This window comes from Natator depressus, chromosome 24 (assembly GCF_965152275.1).
Source record: "Natator depressus isolate rNatDep1 chromosome 24, rNatDep2.hap1, whole genome shotgun sequence".
Taxonomy (NCBI): domain Eukaryota; kingdom Metazoa; phylum Chordata; order Testudines; family Cheloniidae; genus Natator; species Natator depressus.
Window position 1 is genome coordinate 8,428,360 of NC_134257.1, and position 17,291 is coordinate 8,445,650.

At 57.8% G+C, this 17,291-nt stretch overlaps 1 protein-coding gene across 4 annotated transcripts; it reads left to right on the forward strand.

Moving 5' to 3' along the window:
- The first annotated feature begins 3,279 nt into the window (after positions 1 to 3,279).
- TDRKH (tudor and KH domain containing) lies at positions 3,280 to 16,355 on the forward strand. 4 transcript variants are annotated; one of them, XM_074938726.1, is made up of 15 exons: positions 3,280 to 3,347; positions 5,469 to 5,617; positions 6,168 to 6,274; positions 6,685 to 6,868; positions 8,348 to 8,487; positions 8,834 to 9,140; positions 9,925 to 10,091; positions 10,301 to 10,473; positions 10,892 to 10,956; positions 11,212 to 11,363; positions 11,720 to 11,854; positions 12,683 to 12,743; positions 14,536 to 15,087; positions 15,840 to 15,956; positions 16,289 to 16,355. In XM_074938726.1, the coding sequence occupies exons 2-14, from the start codon at positions 5,494 to 5,496 to the stop codon at positions 15,899 to 15,901; spliced, it is 2,229 nt and encodes a 742-aa protein (XP_074794827.1). In that variant the 5' UTR covers positions 3,280 to 3,347; positions 5,469 to 5,493; the 3' UTR covers positions 15,902 to 15,956; positions 16,289 to 16,355. The 4 variants fall into 4 exon arrangements, with proteins under 4 accessions (XP_074794827.1, XP_074794825.1, XP_074794824.1 ...); XM_074938724.1 differs by lacking the exon at positions 14,536 to 15,087 and having other exon boundaries at positions 15,840 to 15,960; XM_074938723.1 differs by lacking the exon at positions 14,536 to 15,087.
- The last annotated feature ends 936 nt before the right edge of the window (positions 16,356 to 17,291 follow it).

The window sequence follows — 17,291 nt, forward strand, 5'->3', positions numbered from 1 at the left end:
TCTGTAAAGTGCTTTGCCGTGATAGGTGCTCTGGAAATGTCCATTGCCATCCTTATTCTCTCCTGCATCTTGCTTTCAGCCACATGCTCTTGGGTTATTTGGAAATCCCTAACATGGGCCAGAGACTTGGAATGTTACCTTTGTGGCAGGCTCATTCTCTGAGATCTCATGTCTTGCCCAGGTGGAGATCACCCCTTAGCAGTAGCTGGGGGGGGTGGTGCCTGTGGGCGAGAACTGGCGGGGGGGCGCTACTGGCAGGCGAGAGCCGCACAGAGCTGCTTGCGTGCCTCCGACTAGGAGCCGGACCTGCTGCTGGTCGCTTCTGGGGCACAGCATGGTCCGCGGTGCCAGGACAGGCAGGAAACCTGCCTCTGCACCCCCGCTGCGCTGCTGACCAGGAGCCGCCCGAGGTAAGCCCACGCCCCAATCCCCTGCGGCAGCCCTGAGCCCCCCAAACCCATAGCCCCCTCCTGCAACCCAAACCCCTCATCCCTGGCCCCACCCCAGAGTCTGCATCCCCAGCCCAGAGCCGTGACCCCCTCCCGCACCTCTGCCCAAGCCCAGAGCCCCCTCCCACACCCTGAACCTCTCATTCCTGGCCCCACCCTGCAGCCCTCACCCCCGCACCCCAACCCTCTGCCCCAGCTCTGAGCCCCTCCCACACCCCAAACCCCTCATCCCCAGCTCCCTTGAGTCATGGGCATCAACAATTTTCTTCAACTGGGTCCCCAGAAAAAAAGTTTGAAAATCACTGTCCTAAAGGATTCTTTCCTGGCTCGTTGGTTTCTAATGGAAGAGATTACATAGATTACGAAACCAGAAGGGACGACTGTGATCATCTAGTGTGCCCACAGGCCATAGGAGTTCACTGAATTCATTTCTGTTTGAACTAAATTTTTTTAGAAAAACATCCAATTTGATTTAATATTGCCCAGGATGGAGAATCTGCTACAACTGTAAGGAAGTTGTTCCAATGGTTCCTTCGCCATTAAAAATTTGAGCCTGATTTCCAGTCTGAATGTGCCTAGCTTCACAGCTATTGGATCGTGTTATACCTTTCTCTGCCAGGTTGAAGAGCCCAGTATCAATTGTTTGTTGTAGGTACTTTAAATAAACTGGGGTTAAATTACTCCTTAACCTTCTCTTGGCTAAACTCAACAGATTGAGCTGCTTGAGCACTGAACTGTTCCCTCTAAGTGGTAGGGAGGTAGAACTGTATGCAATCAGTGGCAGATTAATGATTTTGCCACCCCTAGGCCCAGAAATAATTGCCGCCCCCTCCCAGCAGCTCCCCCCTGCCCCAGCTCACTTCCGCTCCGCCTCCTCCCCTGAGCGCGCTGCTGGGTCCTGCTTCTCCCCGCTCCCTGCCAGTGCTTGCACGTGAAACAGCTTCGCAAAGGAGGGGAGAAGGGGGGGAACGAGGCGAGCTCAGGAGAGAAGGCGGGGCCAGGATTTGGGGAAGGGGACCAAGAGGAGCAGGGAGGGGGCGGGGAATGGGGGCGGGGAAGGGTGGAGTTGGGGCAGGGGCAGAGGGCGCAAACCAGCACTGGGGGTAGCAGCCTCTGGCTGCTATTATAAATTTGCCACCCTGCAAATTTGCCACCCTAGGCCTTGTTGGCCTAGGCATTAATACACCACTGTATACAATGGAGATTTGGGAATTTGGGGTTTGTCTACATAGGGAAATTAACTGGCATAGCTATAGGGAATAATTAGTCTGGTATAGCTATTCTGGAACAGCTCCCCATGTGGACACTCTATTCCAGAATAAATGAGACCTTAGTGTCCACATGGTACTCCTGAGGGCATTCTGTGCCAAAAAATTCTGTGCATAATATTTTAAAATTCTGCAAATTTTAATTGTCAAATGTGGAGGCTCCAGCATGGCATTGGGGAGCACAGGACACTGTGCAGCTCCCCACCCCGGGACACAGACTCAACGGTGAGGCTGCACCCAACACAATGCAAGGACCGGGCCTGCCCCAGAAACACCCCAGGGCCCTCCCCCTCTGTGCCAAGTGCACCAGGTGTGAGCAGGCAGGCTCAGCAAGGCAGGATCCAAGTGTGGAGGCGCTTAGTGTGGGGGGGTCCAGGTGTGGGTTGAGAGGGTTCTGTGTGGGGCAATCTGGGTGCAGGTGGCTCAGTGGGGGATCCGGGTGCAGGGGGGGGATCTGGATGCACAGGGGCTTGTTGGGGGGTTCTGGGTGCACCGGTAATGGGACTCTGCAGGGGGGTCCATGTGAAGGTGGTTGGGGCTCAGCGGGGGGTGCTGAGTGGGGGGATAGAGCTCGGCAGGGGTCGGGTGTGGGGAGCTCAGTGGGCGGTCCAGATGCTCGGGGAGTGGGGCGCGGATCCAGGTGCAGCTGGTTGGGGCTTGGTAGGGTGGGGATCTGGGTGCAGGTGGCTTGTTAGGGTAGTCCAGGGGCAGGGGGAGTGGGGCTCATCGGGGGGCTCCGGCATGGGATGCTATTGCGACCCTTACTTCTGTGCTGCTGCTGGCAGGGCGCTGCCTTCCGAGCTGGGCACCCGCCTCACAGCCGCCGCTCTCTGAAGGCAGCGCGGAGGTAAGGGTGGCAGTACAGCAACCCCCCCCCAACCTTGTGACCTCCCTGCAAGTCACTTTTGGGTCAGGACCCCCAGTTTGAGAAACGCTGGTCTCCCCCGTGAAATCTGTACTGTACAGGGTGCAAGCCCCCAGAAGACCAGATTTCACCGGGGGGGTGGGAGGGGAAGTGACCAGATTTCATGGTCTGTGACACTTTTCATGGCTATGAATTTGGTAGGGCCCTAATCATGGGGCTCCTCAGAGGGCTGCTGCCCCCCCCCCACACCCCAGTGCATCATGGGAGCTCTCAGAGGGCTGCTGCCCCGCCTCACCCCAGTGCATCATGGGAGCTCTCAAAGAGCTGCTGCCCCTCCTCACCCCAGTGCATCATGGGAGCTCTCAGAGAGCTGCTGCCTCTCCTCACCCCAGTGCATCATGGGAGCTCTCAGAGGGCTGCTGCCCCCTCCTCGCCACCCCAGTGCATCATGGGAGCTCTCAGCAGTGACCCCCGCCCTCAGTTCATGATGCGGGGCGGGACCCCCTCGCTCAATACCTCTCTCTTATTGGCTGGGTACCCGGCTAGCCTAGCCTCCCATTGGTTAGAAGGCGTGGGAGCTGATTGGCCTTGGGGGAGCAGCTGCGGTGTGGCTTTCCCGGCCACCCGTGCAGCGATTGGTTCAGAGAGGAGGCGCGGCGCTGTGATTGGGGGAAGGGGCGGGGTTGGCTGCTGTGGGCGCGTGCGGGCAGGCGGAGCTGAGGAGAGGGAGGTGAGCGGAGCCGGTGACTACGACGGCGGAGACAGGTGAGGGGGCTGGCCCGGGGCGGGGGCTTGCAGGGACCAAGGGGGCTGGCTCGGGGCGGGGGGTTGCAGGGACCAAGGGGGTGCGGCAGGGTGGGGGGTCGCAGGGACTAAGGGGCTGGGGTGGGGCTGGCTCGGGGCGGGGGGTTGCAGGGACCAAGGGGGTGTGGCAGGGTGGGGGGTCGCAGGGACTAAGGGGCTAGGGTGGGGCTGGCTCGGGGCGGGGGGTTGCGGGGACCAAGGGGGCTGGCTCGGGGCGGGGGGTTGCAGGGACCAAGGGGGCTGGGCGGGGGCTTGCGAGGACCAAGGGGGTGCGGCAGGGTGGGGGGTTGCAGGGACTAAGGGCCCGGGGTGGGGCTGGCTCGGGGCGGGGGCTTGCAGGGACCAATGGGGTGCGGCAGGGTGGGGGGTTCTGGGGACCAAGGGGCCGGGGTGGGGCTGGCTCGGGGCGGGGGGTTGCGGGGACCAAGGGGGCTGGCTCGGGGCGGGGGCTTGCAGGGACCAATGGGGTGTGGCAGGGTGGGGGGTTCCGGGGACCAAGGGGCCGGGGTGGGGCTGGCTCGGGGCGGGGGGTTGCAGGGACCAAGGGGGCTGGCCCGGGGTGGGGGGTTGCAGGGACCAATGGGGTGCGGCAGGTTGGGGGGTTCTGGGGACCAAGGGGGCTGGCTCGGGGTGGGGGGTTGTGGGGACTAAGGGGGTGGCTGGTGGGAGTTGCTGGGGGAGGGGGTCTGGCACTGGGTGGAGTGGGGGCTGCAGTAGCCAAGGAAGCAGGGGGCCTGGCATGGAGTGGGGAGATCTGGGATGTGAGAGGAGAGAGATCTGGAGTGGGGGTGACCCTGGGACAATGTGGGGGGTAAGGTATGGGGGAAACCTCGTGTGCTGGGGCATCGTGTGCTGGGGGGAAAGGTGGGATGGTGATCTGGGTGGGGGGAGACCAGAGCAGCTGGATCCAGGGCCCCCAAGGGTGCTTGCTTGGGGGTAGCTGAGGGATGTTGGGGGGTAGTATAGTGGGGGTGTTTAGGGAGCTGTATTATGGAGGAGATGGGGTGTCCTTGGGGAAGCCAGGCCTGGCCGCACAGCAGCAGCCTGGCAGGGCTTTGGCATGGGGAAGTAGGGCAGGCTAGCATGAGTGGGTTGGGGTTGGCTTAGGCACACTGGCTGCATGGGGTGTGGAGCTGAGGTGCATGGCATGGTGGGGTGGGCTGGGTTGGCTCTAGTGGGTTGGATGTAATGGCACAGAGATGAGTGGTCTGGGGGTTAGATATGCTGTTGGAGAGGGTGGAATGTAGGGCTGGATGGGGGCAGGTGGGTTGGCGTGGAAGGGGGTTATTGTGGATCTGGGGTGTTGGCATTAAGGGCAGCAGAATAGGGGGTGTCTGATTGCAGGAGTTCAGCTCTGATTAAAAACAAAATATAAAATGCCAACACTCAATGCTTTTACCCATGCCTAAGTCCCTGCTCACGTCTTCCCAGGAGCAGGTGGTGGAAACCAAGGTACCACATTAGCTGGACCTTGTGCCTGATCCCCGGTGGTAGTTCCCATGGTTGGTGGTAGTTCCCGTGATTGATTGTCAGGTGCACAAGTTTCTACTCCTCCTTGTGCAGGTTTGCTCAACAGCTGAGCTGTGCTGTTGAGAGAACCTGATGCCACAAGCTGCTTGGCCTGCCAGTTGCCTTTATTTCACAAGAATGGTAACTGTGCTTAGTGTCAGGTCTAGCTGACTCTGATTAAATGTTACCTGCCAGATCACTGGCCTATCCTTTCTCTCCCACCAATAGCAGTGTTACTTGCATGCAAAAGACTTGTGCTTCTGTTTCTCTGATCTCCCCCCTGGTTTGGAAGAGTGCAGCCTGACAGTTACGGTTCGTACACCTTGACAGATCAGCTTTGTGATGCAGAGCGATCCTGCAGAAGGCTTAAAAGCCTGCGGCTATCTGTGAGCAGCTTGAACAAGTCCTGGCATGTGCCAGTCGCGTTTTGAGGTTTGTCCTGGTCTGGCAGTGCCCAGGGCTAGTGGAGTCTGTGCCCATTGGGACTGCCAGTCATGCCAATTGTGGTGGTCTCAGGAAGAGGGGCTGCTGTTGTGGCTAAGAGAATTCCTCTTCTCCCTGCCTCCCAATTAGAACGTGGTCCATCAGTCTGGGAAAGATGTCAACAGACCAGGGTTACTGGACCAACCTGACAACCCTTCAGAAAATCGCTCTGGCCCTCGGGATCCCTGCCAGCGCAACTGTCCTGTACATCTTGTATCGCAGGTACAGAGAAAGCCGAGGTATGTATGCATCACCCCGTAGCGATGACCGTTGGGTGGCCGAGACTCCGTTGTTGTGTGGTGACTAACAGCTTGTGTGTTGCATTTAGGCTCGAATTATTAATTACACGGCCTCCTTCGACCTCCACCCCATCCCCAGCCTTGCCAAATGTTGGCAGGTGCTCAGAAATAAGACTCTCCCATGCGAAAGAGAGAGCTGGCAGCATATCCGGGGGTGATCCCTGGGGACAGGAGGCCTGCTTTCTGAGCAGCTTTGTTTGTTCTGAATTTCCTCTGTGCTTTCTATAATGCCATCCCTGAAAGAAGCTAAAATCCTTTCACCCTCCTGCTAATTCCTTCCCGGATCCTGCCTGGTGCTTGAGGAAATGCAAACACACTTAGCACTGAAAGGTTAAATGTCTCAGTACTCTGGAGCTTTGCAGATTCCCCTTCTCTTCTGTCCTGGAGCTGCTGAACTAGCAGGATTGTCCCTCTTCAGGCTGTGGGGAAGATGGCTTTGGGGGGTGGATGCGTTAGCCTGTTTAACCTGTTTACTGTGGCTTGTGCTCAGAGGAGCGGCTGACCTTCGTAGGAGAGGATGACATTGAAATTGAGATGAAGATCCCCCAGGAGGCTGTGAAATTGATCATCGGACGGCAGGGCGCCAGTATCAAACAGGCAAGTGGACAGCGGTTAGCGAGTCCGGCATCAGTGCCTGGCCCTACCATTGGCTTCAGTGTATTCTTCCCTCTAGCCCCCCCGCTCCATCCCTGAGAATCCCAAAGATCTTTGCAAACTCTTTGTATAAGCTGTTGCAGCCAGGTTGGCAACTGGCCCAGCAGCCTGGGGAGGGGAAGATTTGGGCACAGATGCAAGGGGAGGACAATACTGCTATAAAATGTGCCACTGGATGTTAATGCCCATCCCTTGGCTTTTAAAGATCCACCCACGCTAACAGGCTCCAAGGGACAAAGGCTGAATAGATTGCATTTCCAAGAGGTCTGAGTTTTAAGGCTGATGCTCAGTTTGCTAAACCATCCCCTCTGCTGGAGAACCTTGCTAGACTTCCATGTCCTGTGTCTCCGCAGCTGAGGAAGGAGACGGGCGCTCACATTGATGTGGAGGACTCCGGTGAGGAGCGGGTGTTGCTGATCAGTGGCTTCCCCGTCCAGGTGTGCAGAGCGAAAGCTGCTATCCACCAGATCCTGGTGGACAACGCCCCTGTGTCAGAGCAGTTCTTTGTGCCGCAGAGAGCCGTTGGCAGGATTATCGGTAACTGGCTAGAGACTTACCCACCCACCTCCCATTAGCCACCAGAAGAAATGCAAAGGGCCTGGGCAGAAATGACCCGGGGGCTGGTTTTTAAAGCTGCTCCAGAAGCACTGACCGCAGCTGTGCTGAAACATGGTGACTGCTACATACGGCTTCAGTCTGTTGACCAGAGCGTTTGCTGTTCCTATTCCTGGGTAGGGTGGCTTGGGAGAAATATTGAGACATAACAGTAAATCTGCATCCAGAGCCTGGGATTGAATAGTTATGCCCCTTCTCCACTCATTGGCTCCTTAGGGTGACAAGAAGTCTCATTATGCTGCCTCAGTTTATCAAACTGCAGTGTCTCAAATCTAAGCACCTTTATTTTGCACTTTGATCCTGGCGCACTTTGGAAGCCTGTATTTATAAAGCTAGGGTGAATTGCCAACCACAGGACTGACATCTCTGGGGTAGAATACTGCTTTTGTTCGATGGAGACACAGGAGGGGAAGGAGACTATGCCCTGACCAGCTGGAAACCGGCTTGGGCTGTGAGAGATCTGGGTTCAACTCCCTTCACCACCACTGACTTCCTGTGTGACCTTGTGCCAGTCATTTAATCTCCGTGCCTCAGTTTCCCCACCTGTACCGGGGCAATAAGAGCCCTGCCCTGTCTCACAGGAGGGCTGTGAGTATAAATACCCTTAAAGACTATGTGGTGCTTGGCTAGTTCGGTGTTGGGGGCTAGATATGTATCTAAGATAACACGGAAATACAGGAAGCCCAGCTGTGGTTGCCTCAATCAGAATTTAGCCAGCAAAATGGGGCTTAGCTCCTTGCATCTTTCACAAAGCACGAGAGATCAGGCCCTAGAATTTGCATCACATCTGAAGGATGGCCCTGTACCCCATGTGTCGTGCTGGAGCGCTTGTTACTAGCTAGCTGTACCTACAGGCTGCAATGGAAAAACCCGTGGCCGTGAATCTCAGAGCCTGGGTCAGCTGACTTGGGCTCATGCTACAGAGCTAAAAACAGCAGTGTAGACATTGAGGCTTGGGCTGGAGCCGGCGGGTTTCGGGACCTGGCCTTCAGCCTGAGCCTGAACATCTGCACGGCTGTTTTTAGCCCCACAGCACAAGCCTGTGTCATTGGCCCCAGGCTCTGAGACTTGCTGCCCATGGGGCTTTGATTGCAATGTAGACCTACGCTGAGCGGCAACCAGCATCTTCCAAAATCGCAGTTGGATCTGTCTAAGTTCTTATGGTGGTGCCCATCGCTGCAGCATCTGGGTGCCAGCAGCCATTCATCCTTTGCTAAAAACATCTCCTTGGAGCGGAGCAGCCAAAACCCAAATTTCTGGAGGCGCTTGTGTTCTGGCCACAAGAAAAATGACTCTGAGGGAGTGGACGTTCCCCTCAGCGCCGTTTCTTCGGCGGGGTTCTCTGTAGTTTCTCTGCTGCTGTTGCTGAGTGAGTAACCTACTTCTCGTTGCCTCTCTCAGGCAGGGGCGGCGAGACGGTGCGAGCCATCTGTCGCAGCTCAGGGGCCAGAGTGGTCTGCGAGAAGGAGACAGACAACACCCTGTGTCTGACCCGGCTCATCAGCCTCTCGGGGACCCGCAAGGAGGTGAATGCTGCCAAGGTGGGTCTGGGGTGACTGCCCTCTTTAAGAGGGACTGGTCGGCTGTCTCCTGGTCTGGCTTAAGAAAAGGTCGCTGAGCTGGGAGCTGCTGGCGATGAGCTCTCAGGACGGGCTCGAGCAGGAGAACGCTGCCAAGCTGCAGGAAGGCTTGTTCAGAAATCCCTAGGAAGGAGGGGAAGAACTAGGTTGGAGTGGATGAAAGGGAAACTGAGGCAGGACATGCCCATACTGTGAAGATAGGGCACTGCTCTGTGGCCAATGTGGGGGTTACCCTGTCACAGGGTCTCCTTCCGCATGGGCTGGTGGCTGTGAGCCAAACACCCTTCTCCCCCTTCATCTCCCAAAGCAACTGATCCTGGAAAAGCTTTCAGAGGACGACGTGTTTCGAAAGAAACTGGCCCTGTCGGCGGCAGCCCGGTGCCTGCGCAAGCAGCCCTTGGGCATGAGGAGAGAGGATCCTGGGCAGCAGGGAGAGCTGCCATGCCCCAGCGGCGAGGCCCTCTGCCAGCTGGTGAGCCCTCAGCAAGGGGCAGGGGATGGAGACCGGCTGCTGGCTGCAGAAGCCTTGGACCAACCACAGGAGCTCAGAGCTGAGAGCGAGTCCCCAGAGGAGCCGGTAATGGAGCCCAGCCAGGCAGTGCCCATGTTTGAGGGTGAGTGGAGCGGTTTTCTCCAGGGCTGGCTTAAACAGAGGGTGCGTGGCGTACGGCCACTGGGATTGCTGCCCTAGCCCTTTGAGGGGCATGGGCTGGCCGCTGAGACCTAGGACTCCTGGGTTCTCTTCCTGGCTCTTCAATTGACTCGCTGGCCTCGGAGCAGTGCCCTCCCCACTCTGTGCCTTGGTTTCCCTATCTGTTCAGTGTGGGTTAGGTGTCTGCATAGGGTGCTCTCCTGGAGAAAAGCAGCTGTAAAGAGAAAAGGGTTGGGGCTGCATGTCACGCAGCGTCAGTCTGTGGATTGCCTGTGGCTTGGGTCCCTGGGGCTCGCCCTCTCCCTTGCACCGCAGCCCTGACTCTCAGCAGCTGCCCTGCCCAGTGGGACCACATGCCACTCTATCCATGTCCTTTAGGGCACTGAGACCCTTCCTCACGGGGGGGCGCCTTTGCCGTCCTGCCAGGATGGAAGGTATCTTAGTTGGCTGCTCCCACTTTGTCCTCCACAAACCTGCTCTGAGCAGGGTCACAGTGTGCCACTCCTCTCCTGTGAGCTGGGTGGAGACCAGCGCGGTGCCTGCAGATCTACCCGCGCGTCACTCCTCAACGGTCCTAGCATGCGGTGAAATGTCTCCCCCCGCCCACCCCAAGACCCTTGTCCCTCTGTCTGGATCAGCAGCCCACACTTGGACTTCCAGAGCTTCGCTCGTACCCTCTGCCTCCCTCTCTGGGTCACCCTGGGCCTCCCCTTCCCCTCTTGCTCAGTGCAGCGTGCCCTTCTCAGTCCCCAGCCCTGACTTCAGCTTCCACGCGGACGAACACCTGGAGGTTTACGTCTCGGCCTCAGAGAACCCCAGCCACTTCTGGATCCAGATCGTTGGCTCCCGCAGCCTGCAGCTCGACAAGCTGACCTGTGAGATGTCCCAGTACTATGGGAGTAGCAGCCAGTCGGTGAGCATCTGCCGTGGCATGCCCCACCTGACGCGATGGCTGGGTAAACCTGCCGCAGCCGAATGGAATGGTGTGCCTCCCCCACGCCCACTAGCCGAAGAGGAGTTAATCCTTCTCTTCCTCCCCTGCTGCTTGAACCTGCATCGCTTCCTGTTCTAGCCCCGAGAACCTGCGCATGTGATTCCCTGCCCCTCCTTCTGTCTCGCCAGCCTGAATTCCCGACCGCCCGAGTAGGCGACATCGTGGCTGCCCCGTACGCTGATCACAGCGCCTGGTACCGGGCCCGAGTCCTGGGCACCCTGGAGAACGGCAACTTGGATCTGTATTACGTCGACTTTGGGGATAACGGGGAAGCCCCGCTGGAGGTGCTGCGAGCCTTGCGGTACGTGCAGTGGGGAGGGCGGTGAAGAGGGAGAGCGTAGGCTAGGGCGGAGGGAAAGGGGGGGTGTGGAGCAGGACTCCTGGGTCCCATTGCTGCCGCTGATTTGCTGTGGGATTCTGGGGAAGCCTCCCTGGTTCGCTCTGCACCTCAGTTTCTGTAAAATGGGGAGAGCCCCTATCTCAAGGGGGCTGAAGGGCCAAGCTAACGACTGTACAGGGTGTGGAGCTCTTGAACGTGAAGGGCGAGGGTGGGTGCAGTGATGCCGCAGGGATCCCGCACTTGCACGTGCAGATCCCTGCTAACCCAGAGAGATGCGGCTTAGCAGGGCAGACCTGAGCTATTTCACCAGCTGGGGGGGCCTCCGGGCGCTGGGGTCATATCGCTGTTCACAATGGTTCCTCCCCTCCCTTTCCACTAGGAGTGACTTCCTGAGTCTGCCCTTCCAGGCCATCGAGTGCAGCCTTGCTGGGATCGCCCCCGCGGGTGAGTTGTGAAGCTGTGGGCGAGGTGCTCTCTGCTGGGACGTGTCCCCGTGAGGGAACCAGACGGGCTGCCGGTGGGATAGCCCGACTGGGTTTGGCCAGCGCCCAGAGGGAGGCGGCTCTCGATGGTTGCCAAGTGGCTGGTTGATGCGGAAATCTCCCATTTCCAGACCCGCCTGCACTTAGCTCCGTGGGGTGTTCTCTCTGTGTCCCGGGGAGTCAACCCCAGCCTCTGCTACGCAGTCTCTCCCCACAGGGGAGCGGTGGGAAGAGGACGCTCTGGACGAATTCGATCGCCTCACCTGTTGTGCCGAGTGGAAGCCCCTGCTGGCGAAGATTTCCAGTTACGTCCAGTCTGGGGTCTGTACCTGGCCACGCATCCAGCTGTATGACACCAGCCAGGGACAGGTGAGCTCTGGAGGCTGGGTTGTCTGGCAGGCTGCGTTCTCTCCTTACAAACACAGCACTTGCTGGCAAGGGGTCTGTAGAGCAGTATGTTTCTGCATCTCCACTCCCCTTGGTGCGGCCGCTGGCAGCCAGAGCTTGGCAAGCCCGGGGTGGGCTCGTCTCTGCCTATATTGAGATCAGGATTCAGTCAAACTCCTGTCCGTGTCTCTCTCTCCCTCCAATCTGTATCGTTCCCCAAACCACCAGTGCTGCTTCCTCTCTGGCACCTGCTCCCTTCTCCGAGCTGCACCCCTTAGTCTCTTCCCCTTGTGCTGTCATCAGCCTGCAACTCTCTGCCCCTTCCTCTTTCCCTTCAGAGCCTTGATATAGGGGGGGAGCTGGTCCGGCTGGGTCACGCCGTGCGGTGTCTGCAAGAGGAGGATGGCGCTGCGGGGGATGGCGCCCCCCAGATGGGGAAGGAGGCCACGGCCGAGGCATTCCAGAAGATGCTGGTTAGTCAATCACTAACCCCGTGGAAGGGCTGGAACCACCATTGGCGAGCAGCTGTAATGATCCCATTCGCGGCCTGTAGGAAAAGGAGCCTGAGGAAGTGACGTGTGCTGGGCGGAGGGGAGGGGCTCTAGGTGCCCTCTGCTCTCAGGCTGCCCTGATGCAGGCAGCTGTGGCATCTCGGGCACTCCTGCAGCTGGAGGTGTAGTTTCCAGCTCCGGCTGATGTGCCCACGCTAGCTTTGATCAAGATAGCAGCATGGCTGTGGCTGCATGGGCCGGCGGCCCGAGTTCGTGCCCAAAGTCTTTGGCGGGATTGCAGTCGGGCAGCCGGTCCGAGTTGCTGCCTGTGCCCGCCGCAGCTCTGCCGCTGTTACGAGCACATTAGCTTGAGCAAAGCTAGTGCGTGTACCTCTCCCTGAGCCAGGAGTCGCACCTCCAGCTGTTCGCCTACCCCACATGTCCCGCTCCTTGTTCTAAGGCTAGATCATCGCTGAGTCTGTTTGCCCCAGGCCAGTGGGACGGACGCCCCCCGAAAGAGTGGCTGTAAAACAGCGTCCGAATGCAGAGGACCACATCCTAAGTAAACCCTTCTCGCTCCAGGTGGAGCAATGCATATTGCCCCCTGCTGTGAAAGCTTCAGCACTAGCTGGCTCTGTCTGCCACGGGCAGGAGCGGCAGCACCGCGGTGTAGGAGATCTCTGCCTCGGGGCTGGTTTCCTCTCCCCTCAACAGGCCCTGGTTGGTTCTGCGCTGTGGATCCTGACAGCGAGGAGGTGTTTATCCGCGGGCACAGTAATCGGATTAACGCTGCCTCTCTCTGTTGCTCAGGGGAATGCTGCAGGGACCTCCCTCGAGAGCCTTCTGTCGGAGACCTGCGTCAGCCTTTCAGGTACGCCGTTGTGATCGGCTGAAGCAAGCTGCCCTTCCTGGGGGCGGCTGCTCCAACAGAATCTGTCTGCCTTAGGGGTGTATCTTGCTGCCAGTCACCATAGTGTCTGGGCACCTTCCACATCACATCAATAGCTACGTCTCTGGCTCTTCATGTGCCCCTGCTCCCCAAGATACCAGAGGGAGCAAAAGAACGGGGAATTAAGGCTTTCTCCTTTGTTTGAGACCTGATTCTCCCCTTCTGCCACATAAATAGGGCAAAAAAATTGAATCTCTTTACTCTAGGGAAAAACAGAACCAACCGTTTCAGGCCCGGCACTTACCTTTTTGTTTCAAGGATTTTCACATAATTGGACAATATTCACGCAGTTCCTTTTAAAATACACTTCCTTAGGTGTGGATGGGAGAGGTATTTACTAATTCCTCTGCACTTCATAGCCCTAAGAGAACTCTGTGCCAGATGCTTGCGAATTAGAAACTGGCTGGTCAACTTTACAGGCAGTGTGACCTAGTGGGTAGGGCACTGGATGAAGACCTAGGAATCTAGATTCTATTCCTGGCTCTGCCACTGATCTGCTCTGTGGCCTTGGGCAAGTCACTTCTGTGCCCGAGTTTCCCTTCCCTCTCCCTCCTTTATCTACTCCCATTTGTGAGCTCTTCAAGGCAGCGACTGTCTCATGTCAGTGCAGCACCTGGCCTGATAGGACCCTGATCTCGGCTGTGGCCTCAAGGTGCTGCCGTAATACATGTAATTGCCCTGAAGCTGCCTGAAAGGCAAAAAGTAAATGGGGTAATTAAAATTGAGATTTTTTGCAAATCCTTCCAGTGTTTAATAACTGGTGCTAATTCCCTTATTCCAAGCGCTGGATGGAGAGGGCTGTTTAAAGCGCCACTGGTCCTAATGCAAGAGAAGGAACATACTTGTAGGGGCTAATCCTGCCGACGGATGGGAACCAAAACTGGGCTTCCAGCTCTGTTTTCTGGGATCTAGTGAGAAGGCTGGGAATGTCATTTCAGTCGGACTTGACTTTTTGCAAGTGGCTGTGTGCGTAAGACTAGGCGTGACAAGTTTATGGAGGGGATGGTATGACAATTGCCTACAGTGGGCACGTGGCCTACCCGTGACTGCTATGAGCAAATATCTCCAGTGGCCAGTGATGGGACCCTGGGTGGGGAGGGCTCTGAGTTACTACAGAGAATTTGTTCCCAGGTGTCTGTCTGGTGCGTCTTGCCTGCTCAGGGTCTAACTGATCGCCATATTTGGGGCATGAAGGAATTTTCCCCCCAGGTCAGATTGGCAGAGACCCTGGGGGATTTTCGTCTTCCTCTGCATCATGGGACACGGGTCACTTGCTGGTTTGGATGAACATTTGGAAATATACAGCCTCCGTCCACACGAGATACAAAGCGTGTATCCCTCAAACGCTCTGCAGGGGTTAAATAATCCATTAGGCAAAGGAGAAAAATTACTTCTAGCTGTGATGGGGAGGAGAGTTGGGGCAGAAAGGTTCAAGAAACCCCCTCTAGGCTTAGACCGGGCAGCAAGGAGGCCAGGAGGAGATAAGTGGGGAAAGGTGAAGAGCAGAAATCGAGGGGAGGCTGTGTCACACAGCAGTAGCTGCAGAGGAGAAGGCTCTTGTGCCTGCAGTGGCACAATGGGACAGAGAAGAGACTGGTGTTAGAGACCTGGTGGGGTGGGGGGAGGCAGTAGGGAGCTTGTGTCCATGTGCTGAAGACGCAGAGGAGAGAGCGTGGCCCAGCCCCCCATGTAATATGTGCCTTTGGCTTGGTAGATAACTCCATTGAGCAGCTCCGAAGTGACACCGAGCCCACAGAACCACCCTCCCAGAAGACAGTCATGCCCTCGCTCTGGTCCCTGTGGATCTCGGCTCCCTCCTGCCCTCTGCGGGACTCGGAGGCTCTTGCCTTGCCAGCTGGCGGTGAAAAGCAGAATGGCTCAGGGGGCTGTAGCAGCGAGGGGGTGTCGGAGGCTGGGAGGTCTCTGCCAGCCACCGGGAGCCAAGCAGCAGATGACAAGTGGACATCTAGTCCTGCTGATTCCACGCATCCCGCCGCCTTCTCGGGAGAGGCCTCTCTCATCTCCCTCTCAAGCAAAGGCTCCAGCACCTCAAACGCCAGCTTCCCTACTGCCCTGGCCTCTGGGGACAGCAGCTGCTACTCCCCCCGGGGCTATTTTTATTACCTCTCCACTTCAGAAGAGTGGTCCAACTCCTCGGTCTTCTGCAGCGGCTCAGGCTCTGCCGGCGATTCCCTCCAAAGCCCTGTCCTCATCAGCTCCTCTGACAGTGAGGAGGAGGAAGGGGGGCTGAGGGCCCGGAGGAGAGGTACAGAGGGCACCAGGGGCACCGCACTGTGGTCTGGGGTGTCGGAAGCACAAGGAGTACAGATTTCTGCTGCACTGGCAGCCCTGAGATGCAGGAGTGTCCCATGTGCTCTCCCACCCCTCCCTGCTTGCAAGGGGGCAGGGATTTGTTTGGCTTGGAGTGGCAGCTACTGGTAATCTCCACCAGCTCCACATCTGCTCCTCCCGGCAAGGGCCGCAATCCTTGGCAATGCGTCTTACCTTTCAATGTGGCGCGGGCCGTGGGAAGGTGCTCAGTGCCACTTCGGGCACCCCTGCATCGCTGGGCTCAGGCCTGCTCTCATTTCTCCTGGTGTAAATCCGGAGCAGCCCCATGTTGGTGACTGGGGTTCTCCGGCTTAAGCCAGGTGTAACTGAGATCTGAACCTGCCCACTGGGTGTCGCTGCAGCACGGATCACCTGCTCTGCAGAGCCAGGCGAAGCGGGCGTGAAATGGATGCACGGGGGCTCTTAGTGTCAGCTGCGGCATGACTCTCGTTTCTCAGTGCACCGGGGCGCGCAAGTGGGGAGAGCTGGTCCTTCCTTGCACCTTGAAGCAGCTGGACACTGGCTAGGGCTCTTCCTGAACAGAGCAGGTTGTCTCTCTGCAGCCTGTCCCCAGAGAAGGGGGCACAGACTCTGGCTGCACGGTGACTTGGCTCTTGGTGGCAGGCCGGCACCGGGGAGCCATGATGCTGCGCCTGTTCTACCCGCTGCCTCTCCTCTTCTGCGCAGAAGCCGCGTCTGTGTCTGGAAGTGGCGACGATGTTATTCTGGTCGAAGATGATTTGCTGTGACCCCCTCCCCACCCCTTCCCCGAGCAGCAGCGAGCCGGAGGTGTCGCGGAGGGTGGTGCGTAAGTTTCAGTCTTTGTGGTGGTACTGGGCCCCCGGCTGTCTCCGGGATCCTGCTTTCAGGGCAGAGGAAGGGCCCCTCTTGTACAGTGCATGGAGGCCTTGTTTGCACTGCCGTGCTTTGTGTTTGCCAGCATGGCTGCCCTGAGAGTGGGCAGGCGCCGCTCAATAGCGCCCCCTGTGGGCAGGTTAAGGAGTGGCACTAGTTACAGTCTGAGGCTGTAATACACCCACTCCGGGTGGCTATTTTAAGCAAGCCGCTGCAGCTCCCTGCGCTCTTGAGCGTTGCACTCAGTGCCTCTGCTTTCTTGCCTTCCCTTTGGTCCCTAGGAGGTTGGTGCCTGGATTGAGACGACCATGAGGACTCCCCGGCGGGGGCGGGAGAATAAAATACTGCGGGGAAAGTGGAAGGAGAGACCACAGCCACTGGGGACTTTTGGGACCCACCCCTTCTCCGGGTCCGGAAACGACGGGTTTGCATCGTAACCTTGTCCTCATCTGTGGGCATGTGTGTTTGGGGCGGGGGCTGCACCGCATCGAGTGCATGTTGCTGGCTCCCTGCAGTAGGCTGTTGTGTGACTGCCCTTCTTGGGGGCTCTCTGGGATGTGGGGGGCTGGGGTGGGGAGTGGGTGTTTTTCATTGCATTTGGAGGGTGCTGGTCCTAGAGATCCTGGGGCTAACTGCCAGCGTCTGTTGAGTCGGACGCCGGGGTTCCGGCCATGCGGTTCTGTGGCGCTTCCAAGGGATCACGGTCTGCGGAATACAGGTGTTCTGGGGGTTGCCGTGTTGCAGTCCCCTTCTGTCCCCAGTTGACGGCTGCTGGGCTGTCCTGGTGTAAATCCAGAGTAACTGCACTGACTGCATTTGAGTTGCTCTATAGCTGCTGGTGTAACTGAGAGCAGTATCAGGCCTGCTGGGCCCCACTTCCTTCTGGACAGCTGAGCCCCTCCTTCCCCTGACTGGTGGGAGGCCCCCGCTCGCTCTCCTGCGGGCCATTTGGCTGGGTTGCGCTCGCTGACTTTGGTTTTGGTTTAATCTCGGAGCAAGGCGCCTGCACCAAAGGCTCCGCTCTGCCGTCCTTCCCACTGCAGGAGGGAGACACCGGCGCTCTGGTGACGTGACTGGCTGTGCTTTCTCTGCTGCAGAAACGGGGCCGGAGGATGGTTGTGACACCCCGAGCTTTGACAGCACTTGCTTTACTAAAATAAAAGGTTTCTTCTTTTTGAACGTGAGAATCCTCTTAAGCTGCCAACGTTGGAGCTGCATTTTCGTTTCAATAAACGCAGACTGAGCTGGTTTTTCTTTTTTTTTTTTTTTTCTTTTTTTTTTTGT